Source organism: Lepidochelys kempii, chromosome 5 (assembly GCF_965140265.1).
Source record: "Lepidochelys kempii isolate rLepKem1 chromosome 5, rLepKem1.hap2, whole genome shotgun sequence".
NCBI classification, from domain to species: Eukaryota; Metazoa; Chordata; order Testudines; family Cheloniidae; genus Lepidochelys; species Lepidochelys kempii.
In genome coordinates, this window is record NC_133260.1 from 112,457,594 (window position 1) to 112,476,154 (window position 18,561).

The 18,561-nt window shown below is 41.5% G+C and overlaps 1 protein-coding gene across 1 annotated transcript in view; it reads left to right on the forward strand.

The window, feature by feature from the left end:
• Positions 1–18,561, forward strand: part of DENND4C (DENN domain containing 4C) — a 114,795-nt gene that overhangs the window by 62,549 nt on the left and 33,685 nt on the right. The window contains exons 11-20 of the mRNA XM_073345479.1: positions 2,444–2,544; positions 9,482–9,700; positions 10,782–10,927; positions 12,162–12,197; positions 12,345–12,475; positions 13,391–13,523; positions 14,027–14,233; positions 16,111–16,239; positions 17,039–17,183; positions 17,554–17,700. Coding sequence (XP_073201580.1) covers positions 2,444–2,544; positions 9,482–9,700; positions 10,782–10,927; positions 12,162–12,197; positions 12,345–12,475; positions 13,391–13,523; positions 14,027–14,233; positions 16,111–16,239; positions 17,039–17,183; positions 17,554–17,700 — 1,394 coding nt within the window. The remainder of the gene's footprint in view (positions 1–2,443; positions 2,545–9,481; positions 9,701–10,781; positions 10,928–12,161; positions 12,198–12,344; positions 12,476–13,390; positions 13,524–14,026; positions 14,234–16,110; positions 16,240–17,038; positions 17,184–17,553; positions 17,701–18,561) is intronic.

Below are 18,561 nucleotides of genomic sequence, written 5' to 3' on the forward strand. Positions count from 1 at the left end.
GATTGGAAATCTTCTAGGAACTGGATTTCTTGTGGGACTTCCTGTAGTTCCCGGCACTAACTTGGTTAAAACCTGGTGGTGGTGAACAGTGGCAAAATGTAACATTTAAAAAGCCTCTCAAACTTAAACTTAAAAAAACCAAAAACAACAAAAAAATCTTTTGGTTAAGGCAGGGGACTGGGACGCAGGAGACCTGGTTTCCCTGCCCAGCTCAGTCACATAAGTTCATGTTTTCAAGATGATCACCTAAAATTGTTTGCTTATTTTGGCCATTTTACTGATGGTAACTATAGCCTGATTTTCAGAGGTGCTGAATACCTACATCTCCCACTGAAGTAGATTGGAGCTGTTGGTAGTTTCACTTCTGGAAATACATACCCTCCTTTTCTCTCATTAGGCATGTGACAACTCTTTCCTCACCTGTATAATGGGGGTATTTCTTTATCTCAGCAACTTGTTCATGCAGTATCTATGTCAGTGAAGACTGTATAGAAACGTGAAGTGTTATAAATGAATGTTATTGCTGGCTTTTATTTAAGCCCCATTCCTTTTTCGGTGGGGAGATACGTTTTATTAAATATAACAGTGCTGCTATAGTGAAGCTAATTTTGAAAGACCCTTAGAGCTGAATAGAAGGGATAATATTTTTCAGAAAGGCAGTGTTTTCTAGTACAACAATCTCAACTAGTCATTGACAAGTGTCTCTTGAAAGCATTTAGTGCTATAGATCAGTTATCATAGACTGATGAAGCATTATTTACTGCCAGCAAATGTTGAATGGCTTTCATTCATCCAACATTCTCTTTAGTGACTGTCCTTTGTTGCTCTCAGACAATATCTGCAAAAGTAACAATGACAATCTTTTTGAGGGAGGTTGTTAGGAAAAGAAGGTTTTTTTTGTTTTGTTTTTTTAATAAGTCTTCCGTTTTGTTTTATTTGTTGCACTGGAGAAACAGTATAGCCAATGTTGCTATAGAGAGATCAGGGAGAGAAAGTGGGAGGAGAGTTCCATGAGCACACAACTGCAAGCTAGGGATCACAGAGTTCTAATCTTGGCTCTGACTTACTGTATAGTTTTTGACAGCTCTTGCTTAGATCCTCTGCCTCAGTTTCGTTATGAGTAAAATGGGAGTGATTGTTCTTGCAAAGACCCCTGTGAGGTTGGGCTCATTATTTGTAAAACACTGAGAATGAAGAGACACGTATAGTTGCTAAGTGTTTCTTTTGTTTATAATTTCTGCAGGCAATTTTATCTCTAGTAAAATGTCTAAAAAATTTTCAAAAACAAGAATGTAATCAGCTATACTAATAGTGATCCAACAGTCGGTGAGCAATCCTATTACTGATGCAAAGCAACAAATGAGCATGTCTGTATCAGCCAGACTAGTAATGACTGACTAGATACTGTGCCAGCAATATCTGCTACATTCCCTGCTACAATAACTTCCCTCTCCCCTTGCATTCCAGAAGGGAGGCACATACATGCCTAGAGTTCTCAGCATTTACCCCCACCCTCTCCGTTTATTTCTTCTCTGCTAAACAAGGACTTGCATTGTAGCCGCTGTCTTTCTAACCAAGGAAGAACCTCACTTTAGGCCAGTTAACTGCGTTGTTTAATCAACCACATAGGTCCCGAAGTGTGTGCTAAATCCTCAGCCTTCCCAGTCCCTGCTGGCCTAGTATTGAGACAGGAAATAGACATTGAATCAGTGTGTCTGGTACATGTCGCAGTGCAGCATATGACCATAAAGATACCAGGCTGGACCCCAATACTGTTTTACGTGCATTTTAATACTAATTACTCTGCTCCTAATTGCGAGGGTTACCAGATAGCAAGTGTAAAAAATCGGGATGAGGTGGAGGTAATAGGTGCCTATATAAGAAAAAGCCCGCAAAATCGGGACTGTCCTTATAAAATCAGGACATCTGGTCACCCTACTAATTGCTATGTTTACCGTTTTCTGCCATGCACCAAGCATATATTTTATATTTATATGACTGCTATTGGGTACGAAATGGAATAGGAATAGGAAGGTCAGTAAGTGAGATGAATTGTATGTTTTCATGTCAATCAAGTGCAGATGAGCCTGATTAAATTATTTTCTTCAATGAGATAAAAGCAGCCACTTTGAGATTTATTAAAGCACCAATTTAAATGTCTAAACCAAATCTAAACAAAAGTTCTGGTTTCAGGTGAATCTGGGATCAGATCCAAACTCAGTTTAGACTGCTATATTATTTGGAGGAAACAAAATAGTTTTCAGTTCTGTACTTTCTACTGTGTATTTTATTTCTACACCGAAATAAAAGTGATGAAAAGACTCCTTTCCAGTGCCATCTTGTTTTGGTATTGTGCCATCTTGAAAGTGAAGTAACAAAACATTGTTTTCATACACTTACCATTCTTTTTTATTTTGCATGCATTGTTTGTTTCACTGTGTAGATCGGATGATAAGAAGAGCATGAACTGGAAACAGCTTCCTAAGAAGCCATGCAAAAGTCTACTCAGCACCTTAAGGAAATTGCATCCACAGCTGGCATCAGGTAAAGCATGGGGATGGAAAAGGGAAGCTGCCCTATGCAAAGGAATTACAATAATTTTCACAGAATATTTATTTTGCTGGTACAAACCAGCAACTCTTAACAAATAAGAACCATGGCTATAAATGTAAGGCCATCCCTTTAAGTACCTGGCGTGACATTTTTGCACTTTTACTTTGCTGTCATTCTGAACTTTAAACCATATGGAGATTCTTTCCAGTTCTCAACATAGATGGGGCTGTCAAAGGGGAATTGTATTTAAAACACAGTTCAAACAAAGCTCACACTGAACCACATTTTGGAAACGAGTCTGTTAGGTTCATGTTAGACCATTACTCTAAACAAGTGCCAAGATAACTGGAAAAAATGTTAAGGGTATGAGGGCAATAAGTTGTCAACAGTATTTACATAGCCCACTGAAAATGTGAGTATAAAAGTCAGTAAGTAGCTTAAACTCTGACCAAATATTTGTAGAGAAATTGTATTTTGTTCAGTGAATAATTTCTTATTTTGGCTTTGCCCTGTCCAAACCAACTGTTTGGCAGGAGCCACATTCAAACTATTTTCAGACACTGCTGCCTTAGGAATATAGATAGGACCTTTTAATTTGAAGTTTTAAGTTGGTTTAATAATACACACCTTACACTGAACTGAGGAGGTGCTGCTGGCTCCTGTGTCACAAGTATATAAAGACTGTAAAATGAAGGAAACATTCAAACAGAAATAATATGCAATGATTTAGGGAATTAAATGACTTTCTTCCTTTCCCTCTATTTTCAGTAAGCTTTCAGTGAAAGCCTTATGCCCAACCTGCCCTTGCGTTGAGTTCTCTCAGCAGGATATATTCAGAGTCAGATGTTATAACTAACACAAAGCTGCTATAGGCTCAGTTCGAGATTTAACTGGAGCAGAGGCAATGGTGTGCATCAAATTGGGTTAATGCTTTTATTCTTTTGCACTACACATATTAAGTTAGCACTGCTAAGGAAAAATGTCATCAAGATAGCACAGAAACGGATTTCTCTTGCGTGTGTAGGAAAAAACAGTCTGCCACGCTCAGTTTTAGAAGACTGAAGCCCCTTCATAACATAGTAAACAAAACTCATACAAAAATGTCTTGATATTCTAGTTTTTTCTCTCTTAAATTTCACAGAAATCTTAAATGAACTGAGATAGAGATGATATTGATATTACAGGGTTGAAGCAAAGCCACTTGCGGAGTGACAAAATAAAAAAATGTAGCAATATAGCATACTGGGGGTAAATTTTTAGCACCTCTCATCTACTTGTGCTTTCACATTACAAGTGTAAACTCTGCATGCGTTCTCACAGTTTTGTGAAAGCACAAGTAGATGAGGCACCACCTGGCTTCCCTATTATGTATTGTAAAATTGCATCTGCACGTAGAAGTGCCTACATCCGTTAAAAATTCTAACATCTCTGTGCAGTAAAGTGCCTACATTACAAGTGTAAACCCTGCATGTCGCCTGGCTGTTTCTAGCACTTTACTGCACAGAGATGTTAGAATTTTTAACGGGTGTAGGCACTTCTATGTGGAGATGCAATTTTACAGTACATAATAGGGAAGCCAGGTGGTGAGCGAGGTGAAAACTTGATCTTCAATGTTGATTGTGTACTGATCCATTGCAAAAGATGAAATTCAGTTTAGGAGGTGACAGGTGTTGTGATGGATCCCACTTTAATTATCTAATATCCAAGCAGGACTGGCTGGCTTACGGAAAAGAGATCTCTTGTGTGCATGTAGCCTTTTTAATCTGGCCCAGATGATGATAGGGAATGGAAATAGGTGCCATATAATGGTTCTTCAGTAGCCCATGTGAAATAAGTTAGTAATCTCATGAAGAGCAGAGAATTTTAGGCCTGGTCTACACTGCGAGTTTATGTTGGATTTAGCAGCATTAAATCCGAATTAACCCTGCTCCCGTCCACATAACAAAGCCATTTTTTTGACATAAAGGGCTCTTAAAACCGATTTCTGTACTCCTCCCCAACGAGGGGGTTAGCGCTGAAATTGACATCGCCATTTTGAATTAGGGGTAGTGTGGACGCAATTCGAAGGTATTGGCCTCCGGGAGCTATCCCACAGTGCACCATTGTGACCGCTCTGGACAGCACTCTGAACTTTGATGCATTGGCCTGGTGTACAGGAAAAGCCCTGGGAACTTTTGAATCTCATTTCCTGTTTGGCCAGGCGAGCTCATCAGCACAGGTGACCATGCAGAACTCATCAGCACAGGTAACCATGCAGTCCCAGAATCGAAAAAGAGCTCCAGCATGGACTGAACGGGAGGTACTGGGTCTGATCGCTGTATGGGGAGAGGAATCCGTGCTATCAGAACTTTACGTTCTAAAAGACGAAATGCGAAAATATTTCAAAAAATCTCAGAGGCCATGAGGGACAGAAGCTACATCAGGGACGCAACACAGTGCCGTGTGAAACTTAAGGAGCTCAGACAAGCGTACCAGAAAACCAAAGAATCAAACGGACGCTCTGGGACAGAGCCCCAGACATGCCGCTTCTACGCTGAGCTGCATGAAGTTCTGGTGGGGGGCCGGCACCACTACCCCACCCCTGTCCGTGGACTCCGATGATGGGGTACTCTCCGCCATGCCTGAGGATTTTGCAGATGGGGAAGATGAGGACGACGACGACGAGGAGTTTGGGGAGAGCACACAGCACACTGTTCTCCCCGACAAGAGGATCTTTTTCTCACCCTGACTGAAATACCCTCCCAACCCAATGAAGCCGGAGAAGGGACCTCTGGTGAGTGTACCTATTTAAATATAATACACGTTATAAAAACAAGCATTTTTTTAATGATTAAGTAGCCCTGAGGACTTGGGATGCATTCATGGCGAGTACAGCTACTGGAAAAGTCTGTTAACGTGTCTGGGGATGAAGTGGAAATCCTTCAGGGACATCTCCATGAAGTTTTCCTGGAAGTACTCTAAAACCCTTTGCAGAAGGTTTCTGGGGAGAGCAGCCTTATTCCATCCTCCATGGTAGGACACTTTACCATGCCATGCTAGTAGCAAGTAATCTGATATCATTGCATGACAAAGCCTGGCAGTGTATGGTCCCGGTGTTTGCTGGCATTCAAGCAACATCCATTCTTTATCTCTCTCTGCTATCCTCAGGAGAGTGATATCGTTCATGGTAACCTGGTTGAAATAGGGGAATTTAATTAAGGAGACATTCAGAGGTGCCCATTCTTACTGGGCTGTTTGCCGGTGGCTGAAAAGAAGTCCTCCCAGCAGTTAGCCGTGGAGTGGGGTGGTGGGGGGGGCGGCCATTGGCGCTGAGCTGTTCGCGTTTGGCTAGCAGGGATCTTCCCTGATACCAGCCAGGCGGTGGGGGGAGGGGAAAAGCGATCATCCCAGAGAACTGGATGCAGGGAGGGGGTTAGTTTGGTTTCTGCTGCTGCATGTTAACATTAAAACCGCAGCACTAAATGTCCAACTTAACAGACTTTGCTTGGTATGGGAAAGGAGGGCGCTGCTGCTATGAAGGTTGCAGAAGCTGAAAGACAGGCTTACCATGGCCGCCTGCAAGCCAAATTCTGTTGCCCGGCACTGTGTGCGTGATCTCTAACACCAAAGCCGCTGGCACTCAATATAAGATGCAAAATGCGACCTTGTACCAAAATCACATGTGCTATGTAATGTGAATAGTGTTGTTCACAGTGAAAGAGTATAGCCATTGTTCTGTAAAATGTATCTTTTAAAATACTTCACTCCCTTTTTTTCCTCCCGCAGCTGCAAATGTTTCTAGCCTCCCTCCTCCTTCCCAAAGGCTATCTCAGATAAGGCGGCGAAAAAAACGCACGCGCGATGAAATGTTCTCTGAGCTCATGCAGTCATCCGGCACTGACAGAGCTGTGTGGAGGGATACAATAGCAGAGTACAGGACAGTGGACGATAAATGTGAGGAGAGCTGGCGGCAGGAAGATCAGAGGAGGCATGAGGCAACGCTGGGGCTACTGCGGGATCAAACAGACATGCTCTGGCGTCTGGTGGAGGTTCATGAACGGCAGCAGGATCACAGACTGCTGCTGCAGTCCCTGCTTAACCACCCTCCCTCCTCCCCAAGTTCCATAGCCTCCTCACCCAGATGCCCAAGAATGCGGGGGGCAAGGAGACTCTGGGCACCCAACCACTCCACCCCAGTGGACAGCCCAAGCAACAGAAGGCTGTCATTCAACAAGTTGTAAAGTGGCCTTTTCCTTCCCTCCTCCCACACCCCACCCGGGCTACCTTGTGAGTTATCTCCCTATTTTTATAATCAATAAAGAATACATGTTTTTTAAACGATAGTGACTTTATTTCCTTTGCAATCAAGCTGTGATCGAAGGGGGGAGGGCAGGTGGTTTACAGGGAATTTAGAGGCAACCAAGGGGGCAGGTTTTCATCAAGGAGAAACAAACAGAAGTGTCACACAGTACCCTGTCCAGTCATGAAACTGGTTTTCAAAGCTTCTCTGATGTGCAGTGCTTCCTGCTGTGCTCTTCTAACCGCCCTGGTGTCTGGCTGCACGTATTCAACAGCCAGGCGATTTGCATCAACCTCCCACCCCACCATAAATGTCTCCCCCTTACTCTCTCAGAGATTGTGGAGCGCACAGAGCAAGCAGCAATAACAACGAGAATATTGGTTTCGCTGAGGTCTGAGCGAGTCAGTAAACTGCGCCAGCGACCCTGTAAACATCCAAATGCACACTCTACCACCATTCTGCACTTGCTCAGCCTATAGTTGATAAGCTCCTTACTACTGTCCAGGGTGCCTGTGTACGGCTTCATGAGCCAGGGCATTAAGGAGTAGGCTGGGTCCCCAAGGATAAATATAGGCATTTCAACATCCTCCACAGTTATTGTCTGGTCTGGGAAGTAAATTCCTTCCTGCAGCCATCTAAACAGACCAGAGTTCCTGAAGACCCGAGCGTCCTGGACCTTTCCTGGCCATTCCATGTTGATGTTGGTGAAATGTCCCTTGTGATCCACCAGTGCTTGAAGTACCATTGAAAAGTACCCCTTGTGGTTTATGTACTGGCTGCCCTGGTGGTGCGGTCCCAAGATAGGGATATGCGTTCCGTCTATAGGCCCACCACAGTTAGGGAATCCCATTGCAGAAAAGCCATCTAGTATGACTTCCACATTTCCCAGAGTCACTACCTTTGATAGAAGCAGCTTAATGATTGCGTTGGCTACTTGCATCACAGCAACCCCCACAGTCAATTTGCCCACTCCAAATTGATTACCGAGTGACTGGTAGCTGTCTGGTGTTGCAAGCTTCCACAGGGCTATTGCCACTCACTTGTGAACTGTGAGGGCTGCTGTCATCTTGGTATTCTTGCGCTTCAGGGCAGGGGAAAGCAAGTCACAAAGTTCCATGAAAGTGCTCTTACGCGTGCGAAAGTTTTGGAGCCACTAGGAATCATCCTAGACCCGCAACACTATGCGGTCCCACCACTCTGTGCTTGTTTCCCAGGCCCAGTATTGGCATTCCACGGCATGAGCCTGCCCCATTAACACCATGATCTCCAAATTGTGGGGGAATGCAGTTTTAGAGAGAAGTGTGTTCATGTCCTCATCACCGCGCTTCCGTCGCCTCCTCGCCTGGTTTTTCAGGTGCTGGTTCTGCATAAATTGCACGATAATGCACGAGGTGTTTACAATGGTCATAACTGCTGCGGTGAGCTAAATGGGCTCCATGCTTGCTGTGCTATGGCGTCTACTCCTGCTCGGGCAATCCAGGGAAAAGGACGCGAAACAGTTGTTTGCTGTTGCTCTGACAGAGGGAGGGTCGACTGACAACATGGCTTACAGGGTTGGCTTACAGGGAATTAAAATCAACAAATGGGGTGGCTTTGCAAGAAATAGAATGGCCCCCTCAAGGATAGAACTCAAAACTGGGTTTAGCAGGCCGTTGATTTCACGGAGGGAGGGAGGAGAAAATGAACACAAAACAAATCTGGTCTATTTCTTGTTTTGATCCACTTCATCTATCTTTATACATCTTGCTGGCAGCAGACTGTGCAGTATGACTGCTAGCCATTGTCATCTCCTGTGTGCTCGGCAGAAGACAGTGCAGTATGACTGCTGGCTATCGTCATCTCCTGGCTGCTCATTAAAAGACGGTGCAGTAGGACTGAATCATCATGAGATGAAACTTAAAAGGGTAATGACCTGGCTGAGTCACTCCCATGTTTGCCCAGGTGCCCCTGACCTCATCGAGGTCGGTTAAAAGAGCACCCAGGAATATGTTGACAACAGCTACCAGTCGTACTGCACTGTCTGCTGCCAAAAGGCAATAAGCTGCTGCTGTGTAGCAATGCAGTACCACGTCTGCCAGCAGCCAGGAGACATATGGTGACGATTAGCTGAGCAGGTTCCATGCTTGCCGTGGTATGGCGTCTGCTCAAGTAACCCAGGAAAAAAGGCTCAAAACAATTGTCTGCCGTTGCTTTCATGGAGGGAGGGAGGGAAGGGGGCCTGATGATATGTACCCAGAACCACCCGTGACAATGTTTTAGCCCCATCAGGCATTGGGATTTCTACCCAGAATTCAAATGGGCGGCGGAGACTGCAGGAACTGTGGGATAGCTACCCACAGTGCAACGCTCCGGAAGTCGACAGTTGCCTTGGTACTGTAGACGCACTCCACCGACTATGTGCACTTAGAGCATTTGTGTGGGTACACACACAATCGACTGTATAAAAACACTTTCTACAAAACCGACTTCTATAAATGCAACCTAATTTCATAGTGTAGATAAGGCCTTAGTTTTCTGTATTGTCATTCTTACTACTTTCGGGAATGCTAAGTATAAAAGGAAAGAAAAATCTGTCTTGGGTGTTCCTAGGATAATTTGTTTTAATGTCATCCGTAATAAAGCTCACTTTCCCTTTGCTCCTGTTTCTAGTTCACAGAAAGACCCAAGACGGCTCTGCAGTGGAGATGACGCCTATAGAGGCAGATTTCTCTTGGCAGAAGAAGATGACAGAACTTGAGATGGAGATCCAAGAGGCTTTTCTGCGCTTCATGGCGTCTATTTTAAAGGGGTACAGAACATTCCTCAAGCCAATTACTCAGGCACCTTCAAATAAAACTACTGCTGCTGATTCCTTGTTTGACCTTCAAGGTGAGGCTGTCCTGGATCACATCAAGGGCAGGGTTGGTGTTGTGGTGATTATTATAATAGTGCCCAAAGGCCCAGTGAGGGTCAGGATGTTGTTATGCTAGGTGCTGTCCAAATGCATTGGTGGACATGGCCTGTGCTCTTAAAAGCTTAAATGCAGTTTAATTAGCACATGTTTCACATTAACATCACATCTGAAAGCAGAATCTTGCCCTTTTAAGTTATTTTGAATCTTTTAAATGTTGTAATTTGATTAAAATATAAGTAAAGCTGGTCAGTAATAAATAGCATCTGTGTGTTGTAACGTGGCCATTCTGCTAATGTAACTGCAGGTCTTGCTATTGTTGAAGGTCTGACAAAATCATCTCTCAATAATGTGACGTTATCTCTGGTGTGCACATTTATTTAAGGCGGCTCTTGGGATTATAGAAACTTTGCAACTTGTATTGAGAATAAATGCTCTTAGAAGCCAAGCCCTAGTGGCCTGATAACACAGAGAATAAATGAAAGTGTTCTTAATTCTACACAGGGTAAGAATAGAAAACTTTGAGGGGGGAAAAAGGTTAAGAATATAAGGAACACCAACTGACTCCCCTCAATTCATTCTGGTTGTGTAGACTTCAGATAGGCTGTTGTTTTGACAGAGTTGAGAAAAGTTCTTAATGGAGACAGTTAATGGGACACTTGAAAAAAGATTCTAAAAAACTTTCCAATCCTACATCTGCCCCTGAGAACCCATACATTTTTGTGACCTTTTACAGTCACTTTTTCTTAAGTTTTTATGTGAATTTTTTTTGTCTCCTTTCTTGCTGTGTGAAAGAAGTACACAAACCCAGGAAACTAATTATATTGGGAAATGGTGTAAGTGACTATCCACCATGTACTGTCTAATGCAAAGTAAGCAAACTTTATTTAAAAAAAAAAAGACAAAGCAACTCCTTGAAATTTAAGTGATTTTATGTGTTAGTATAACAATTGACAGGTGAAACACTGCAGACAAATGTGACTTTGTTGTTGTTGACTGTTTCTTTTGAGGCTTCATCTTAAAACTAGTATTTAGTTTTTCTAAATTTTTTTTAACCAGGATTTTTAAAAAGTAGAGACCGTGCCTACACAAAGTTCTACATGCTTCTAACCAAAACACAGATATTTAGCCGCTTCATAGAAGAGTGCAGTTTTGTGAGTGACAAGGATACCAGCCTGGCATTTTTTGATGACTGTATAGAAAAGGTGAACAATTGTATTTCATTCTTTTTTTTTAAAAGTATTTATGTGCTGCTGTTAATTGTGCCTTAATGTCTGTGGCTTTTAGTCATAAAAAGTGGAGCAGCAGCAGCTGTTGTGAGATAATGGAGTTCACTGCAGTTATCATTCAGAGTCATTTTCCACTTCATCTTGTTGCATGTTCATCTTATTTTTGGTTAGTGTTGGAAACTTGCAGTGGGCTCCCATAACTTCTCCAGTTAAAAGCTACACATTTCAGTGATTCATGTAAAGAAAAATGGAGACTGCTCTGAGTACATGGCATGCCATCTCCACCTTGCTCCTCTCATACCTCCATCAAGTGCATTCTAAATATTCACCTGTCTCAGTCAGTCTCTAATCCCTAATCATCCACTCCACTTGTCATGCTTCACCCCCAAATTTTCATTGAGCTGTCATTAGAATGTACATGTATTTATAAAGTAGCAACATGTGTGCCAAACACAACTGCTCAGACTTTTTTCATTTTTGCATCCCTTCCTCCCAACATATTTCTTTTTTATGTGTGGTGTCTGTGTAGTTGGTCTTGATGGGGTAGGGACCTTTCCATCTTGTCTGTAAATGCAACTGGTGCTATATAGATGGTTTTGGAATAATTTCCAAGTCCCATCCATGTTCAAAATGTAATCCGTTCCCAGGGTGTAATTCCAGTCCAAATGGATAGTGATTTGGTATTTCTTAATCTGTTAAAGGCCAAGTGCATAATTTACCATAAACTAGATGATCAATAATTAAGGCATTTATTTACCTGTGTGTGTGTGCTTTTTATTAAAATAGTATCTTGGTTTTGGTAGTGTCTTGGTTTCTGGCTCAATTTTTTAGGATCCTGGAATGAATCTTTTGCTCCTAACTATTGAATTAATGTATTGTATGGTAGGAAGACACTGTTTTCTTGGAGATAATATAACCCTAAACTAAATTAAAGGAAGCAAAGTTTCTTTTTCTAGAATTAGGATTGCTTATTTAGTTTGCTCACGTGACCAACCTGAAGCTTGTTGAGACAGCCTGCTCCTTTAGCTTTCAGTAAAAGGAAGGAGTATTTGTAATGGAGATTATTTGCATTCAAAGTAATATGACAGTGTAATTTGATCATCTTGGTGGCACAGTAGAGGAAACAACTTCAATGAAAATATGTATATGTAAAAATACTTAGTTTTTTGTTTTACAAGAAGCTCTAACTCTAACTTTTTCATCTTTCTAGCTTTTTCCTGATAAAGGAACAGAAAAGGGAGAGAAGGTACATGTCTCCTTTATATTTGTTTTCAGGGGTTTCTGATTGCAAAGTAGAAGTGAAAATATAATGTGAGTGGGAGTGGAGTTTGAATATGTAGAAGAACTATTATTAATGTTGAACCTGGTGTTTTGTTCTGATACTAATTTGCAGGTTGATGTAGATTCTGCAGAAGATACACGATTAATTGAGCTTGATGAGTCACAGAAGAGTGAACACACAGTGTTTATAATGCCACCAGAACCTCCCCCTGATGATGGACAGGCCCGAGCACCTAAGTACAGGTATATTGCAAATTAACAAAGGTGCTGAGGCTCTAGAAAACTGATGAGTCAAGTGAATAGGGACTTATCACTTCAAACATGACCGCACATAGCTATTGCATCTTGCTTTAAGCCCTTACCTAAACTTGCAGTATTTTAGGTATAAAAAGGACACTGACAACTTGAATTCTGGTCAGTTTCTGCAATCTGATAGTAGTTTTTCTTTTTTTTTTCTTCTTTTAAATACCAGCTACTGATCACCACCTGGGAATCCTTATTTCTAATTACATTTCCCTATATATGTTCCATGTTTTCCTCCCCTGCTGGTGCTGTGTGCATATCACACCAACTGCAGTGGAGTATGCCTGTTTCAGTCGGGGTAGCTAGTGAAACTGCACAGGATCACTGAGCCCCTATTGTGAATACACACCATAGACTACTGGCAGGGGATCTGTCCCTGTGGATGCCCTGTGCTCTTTAACTGCATCCCACGGGTCCAAATGGTGGTAGAACCTGCCCCTTTCCTCCCACTGTGGCTATTCTGCCACCCCCAGTCCTGTGGAAGGAGATGCCTAATTCTTCTGTCTTCCCTGCCCTGTGAAATGTTTGGAGGTTTCAGGGTTGCTCCTGCTTCCAGCTTCTCTCTCCTGACTCTGCTAGCCACTTGTTGACTCACTGGTCTCCTGTCTCTGCTGGGCTCATGGATCAAAGGGGAGTCCTTCTTATGTCTTCTCCCTAACCTTCTCTCAACTGGAAGAGCCTTCCTGTCCTTCCACTCACTCCCATTTTGTGGGATCTTTACAAAACATTATTTGATCTCAGTGTGCTGAAGCCTTCAGCTTGCAGGTAGAAGGCCTTTGCACTAAGTATATAAGGTTGGAGCAGAACATTTGGAGAGTTGGAAATTTAAATATGACACTTAACTTTTTTTTATAGCTATAAAAACTTCCCAAGACTAGATTTTGAGCTCTTCGACAGGCCACAGGAGCTCAAGCTTTCGTTCAACAGGCACCCAGCTGGAGGGAACATTTCAAATAGTCCAGCACTCATGGCAAAGAGGACAAAACAGGTTAGTTTTTAACTAGCACTGCCTTTATATAATATAGTGTGTGAGCATCAAAAACTACATAGGTGTTGGGTAGAATTGTTAGTGTGGTGTTTAAATAATAGATATTGTAACTTTGAAAACAGGTGTATGTGTAGAGGAACGAATCAAAATAAATATGAATTTAGAGGCAGTGCTTCCTGTACCTAAGCCTATACTGCAGAGCCAGACATGTGTTGGTGTTTATGCTATAATACATGCTATAACAAAGAAGGTTGGAGCAGAATTGCAGTGGGATTAGTATGCATTCTCTTCCCCATGATTATCTTATGAAGAGCTCTACAGAAGGGAGACTCTGAGAAATACAGTTTAACGTTCATGTTTGCATAGTTTCCTCTAGGGTAATGAGCTGCAGCATCCCGTTTTAAAAAAAGCTAGTATCTGTTTAAAAGAAATTTATCCTCCAAATTCAAGCTGTTCTATATTTTGTATGTGTTTATATCCTTTTTGTTTTCTGCCTTTTACAGGAGATAAAAACAGCCCATAAATTAGCCAAGAAGTATTACACAAACCCACCACTGTGGGCTAAGTGCCTCTTCAGTCACTGTTATAGTCTATGGTTCATTTGTCTGCCAGCCTACATCAGAGTTTCCCATCCCAAAGTCAGAGCTCTGCAACAGGCATATGACATTCTTATTAAAATGAGGAAAACCGAAGTGGAACCACTAGATGAGGCAAGTACAAAGGGGAAAAAAAAGCCCGCACCTATTCAATGGGAATTCAGGTACAAGAACATGTTAATCATCAACTGTTAATGTTTCACTTCTAAGAATAAGTAAAGTTCAAGCTTGCTACCTACCTTACAACTTTTGTTTTTAAACTTTTTTTTTTTTTTTTTAAATAAAGGCATATTGAAATAACGTGCTGAAAGCTGCAGTTAGTTTGGGAAGCTGGAAATTAAAATCAATTTTCAACACTAGCATGCTAGCAAAGGCAGTTGTGCCATAAATTGGAGGGTGAGGGTTATCACCCCTCCTGAGATTATTGGTGCAGAAAGCATCAACCATCCACCTAGGATTCTGCCAGAGCGAGCCATCTTGAAAATAGCATCATATAGCTCTTGTAAATATGACTATATTTTCAGGTTGTAAGTGTATTGGGAGCATCTGTCGCTGTCCAATGTAGAATTTATTCTACAGGGCAGTACTGGTTACAGTTGAGTGTGTGTTTGTTTTGTCCTCAAATGTCTATTTCAAATAACAGTGGGCTGTTCTGACTAAAATGTACACTTTGAGTGTTTTTAAATTTGCTGTTTGAAGTAAACTATGTAGAAAGTGTGACCAACATGTCAGACATGGCTGTAAAATAGACTAGTACTATTCTGGATGGCTCAGAGGTGAATATATTGAAAAAGTCCCTTGATCTAAAGCCTCTTATCTCCAGGCATATAGGAACTACTGATCTGAGTTGAATTTGAACTAGAAATTATTCTGTGACTGCTACTTGGCCTACTTGAAATTAGACTAATGGTCTCAGTACATTCCCAGTGGACAAGTATCCATTCACAAAAACCACTTCCACAGTTGCATTAACTAGTAACCTCATACTGTGCCTCATTAGAGAAACCCAGAGATTTAATGGGCATAGAGACTGGGTTTCTCTCCCTCCTGATCCAGGGTTGAGGCACCTTGGTAGGACAGTGTGGGGAAACTAGTACTGAGGTTGCCTGTGCTCTACTTGCTCTTTGGTGAGAGATTCACATACTATTTTTGCTCTTACCGTTACTCTTCCATCATATTTAACATAAATGTGGATTGCTTTCACTGTTCAGAAAGGTTTCTGTGCAAAAACAATCATTGCTTTTTTGCTATTTTCTTGCTTTGTGTTTCAGTGTGAAATGAGATTGTTTCTCAACAGGCTGTAATTTACCATAAAATAACATTTTGAAAGTTATTTTCACTAATTTCTCTAAAACCACTAAATATGATCAGTTTTAGAATTCAGTGATTGATTGATTTTTGGTAACAGTGGCTAGTATTCTGTAGCTTTGCACAGAAATAAGCGTTGTGCAAAGATAATTTTACTATCTCATTTTAGTGAAGGGGCGACCCTTCAGGGCATGGATTGAATTTAATGGGGGTAGATATGTTTGTGACTTTGGGCATACAGATTCTCACACACCAAATTTTAAAAGGCACAAAAACATTAATTTATTGAAGTCTGAAGCCATGCTAAATTTAAAGGATGATGATGATACATATTTTTAAAATGTTTTACATTTTTGTGTTACTCACATCTGAAGCAGGATAATCCTTAACTTGAAAATAGCTTTCCCTATAACTTGTCCTCTTCCATCTGGGAATCAGATATGTATAATGGAGTAAATGTGAGTATCCTTAGCAGTGTTCCCTGACGCCATCATGACTGTCTTACTGATTAACTTGTGCTCCCTCTCCTGGCCGTTGAGGATTCTATATTGAATAGTTGCTTTTGTGTGCCTTTTCTCTCTTGTGGACTTCAACACTTGTAAACTAGGTCATGTTTTGGTGCCTAATTCGCTTCAGAATGTTCCTTAAAATTGACCATATTATGGGTTTCTCAATCTTATCAGGTGTGCTATAGAGTTGTAATGCAGCTCTGCGGACTTTGTGGTCATCCTGTTCAGGCTGTGAGAGTCCTATTTGAAATGAAAAATGCTGGAGTACAGCCAAATGCGATCACCTATGGTTATTACAACAAGGTAAGAGATCTCTTAATGAAGCTGGGGCAGGTAAGCAGTCACTTACTTGTCATTGTTGTCACTCTCATTGTCTTTGTCATGTCTTCCTCAGATGCATTGTGGAGGCTGATACTCTTGAATGGTTTTCATGTCAATCTTCTTGCTTTGTTTATTGGCTGGCTACCTGATTGGGCTTGCTGGATACACAGACTTAAAATTTACTTTTCATGGCTCTGTGCTTATATCACTTTTTACATTTTTCTGTATGTATATATGTCTGAGAGTTCTCTGTCTGAGCTGGTTAACCAAATATGCTGCTGAAATTTAACTGCGGTCTCTTCCAATTTTTACCATACTTAAGTCTTGGAACAGGACCATAATTAGGGTATATGGCTGAGGATGGGGGATCGAAGAGGTGGTGAAGCTGGGAGTAGACCTCCTTTTTTGGTGAAGGGTGCAGTTGTGGATCTCTCAAAGTAGCAGAAGCTGAGCGGGAATGTCTCAGTGCAAGTAAACCACTCCAGCTGAAGTCCATGGGAGCAGAGGGCTTAGTGGGGCTCTTGTTGGTACTGCATTGTAAATAACAAATATGCATTCCATGGTCTATTTAAATCATGCTTTTCACAATCGAATATTAGTCATTCAAGACTGGTGCTCTGTGTACAACCTTGAGACCAGGGGAGAAGGGCTTTTAAAAAAAAATCCAGTTTTAAAATGTTTGCATTTCACATCTTAAAAGAGAGCAGTTTTTCTGTAGAGGGTGAGAGAGGGAAAGCTTACTGACTAAGCAGTTACTACCATAATGCCTTTGATTTTGCAGGCAGTTTTGGAGAGTCATTGGCCTAGCAGTAACCGCAGTGGTATCTTTCTGTGGACGAAGGTACAGAATGTGGTCCGTGGTGTAGCACAATTTCGGCAATGCCTAAAAAAAGCAACAAGGAGCTCACAGGTGTCTGTGATATCAGGTAATGTATAAATAGTGACTGAAATAGGCTCTCTTCTGCTGAACTAGGGTAGGATGTGCATGCTAACGACTGCTGCGAGTGTGATATATTGTGTGTGTGTGTGTGTGTGTGTGTGTGTTCTAAATGCTTCCAAGTCAGGAATGTTTTTCTCAAGTGCAGAAAAATGACTGCTGCCAAGTTCATGGTCAGTGGTATGAGGGGGTGTCTCGCACTGAGAACTAAATTGCTTTGATCTCTTACTCTATAGCTTAATTATATTTATGGAACTGTAAGTATCTGTGTGAGCTGGAAAGGTTTGATTGACTTTATTTAAAGTTTGACAAGTTTTCAAACCTTTTCTTTACTAACTGGCTCTTGTTCATATCTCTAGCTCCTCGGAATGCCACGGGTGGAAGTGATGGGGACACGGTGAGCCATGGTAGCGTGGATAGCTCTAATGATGCTAACAGTGGGGAGCACACACTCTTCGTCAGAGACTTAGTCAGGCTTGATTCCATTGATAATCACTCGAGCACAGGTACTAGAGTCTGCTGGGTTTCACGACTAACAGTTCCACCGACAGCAAACTTCTCTGTCCTCTCCTGCTGATTCTTTCCCCCTTAAACACTTTCCCCCTCTTCCTGAGGTGGTGCGATATGAATGGCTGAATATACTTGTAGAAAAGGAAATATACAGTAGTTGCAGGATATTCCTCTTTATTGCACATTGGTACTCCATGCTCAATGTAGAGTAAACCATGGCAGAATGACTAACTCTTTAAACTTATTTTTTGTACTTGTATTGCTGGTGAAGCAGTCACATGGTCCATATTTTAATTTTGTGACAGTTTTTTTTTTAAGAGAAATCTCCAAGCCTTTAATTATGAGCATTAGCAATTCTTGCTGGCAATTACTCATGCACACTAATGATAAAATCTACTGGACTAAAATAAACTTTGTGTGTAAACTCTCATTTGTGTTTACAAGTGAGGGTGAAAAAGTTGCTCAGACATAATTGGAGACCATTGTTTTCAAATCTCTCTTTAATATTAATTGAGGGTAATTAAAATTCCAGAATCTGGTATGTATGTTTGATCACTGTAGTGCATACTTTTCAAATTACAGTTTGCAAACTGCTACCATGGTTTGCAGAACTTCAGAATTAAAATTGTAAATTATCTGAACTTTATCATACATATAATCTTTGGGAGAGTGCCTGAGACTGGAAATACTTTTGAAAAGCCAGAGAGAAGCTCTGCACTTAATATGGTGTGTACTCTAACAGACAAATTAGGATGAAATAATTCACCCCCAGAAAATTACCTGAGGTGACAGTTACAGTTCTTCCTTACTGTAAATCTGATTATACCCCAGACCATACATTCAACTAAACCTCCTAT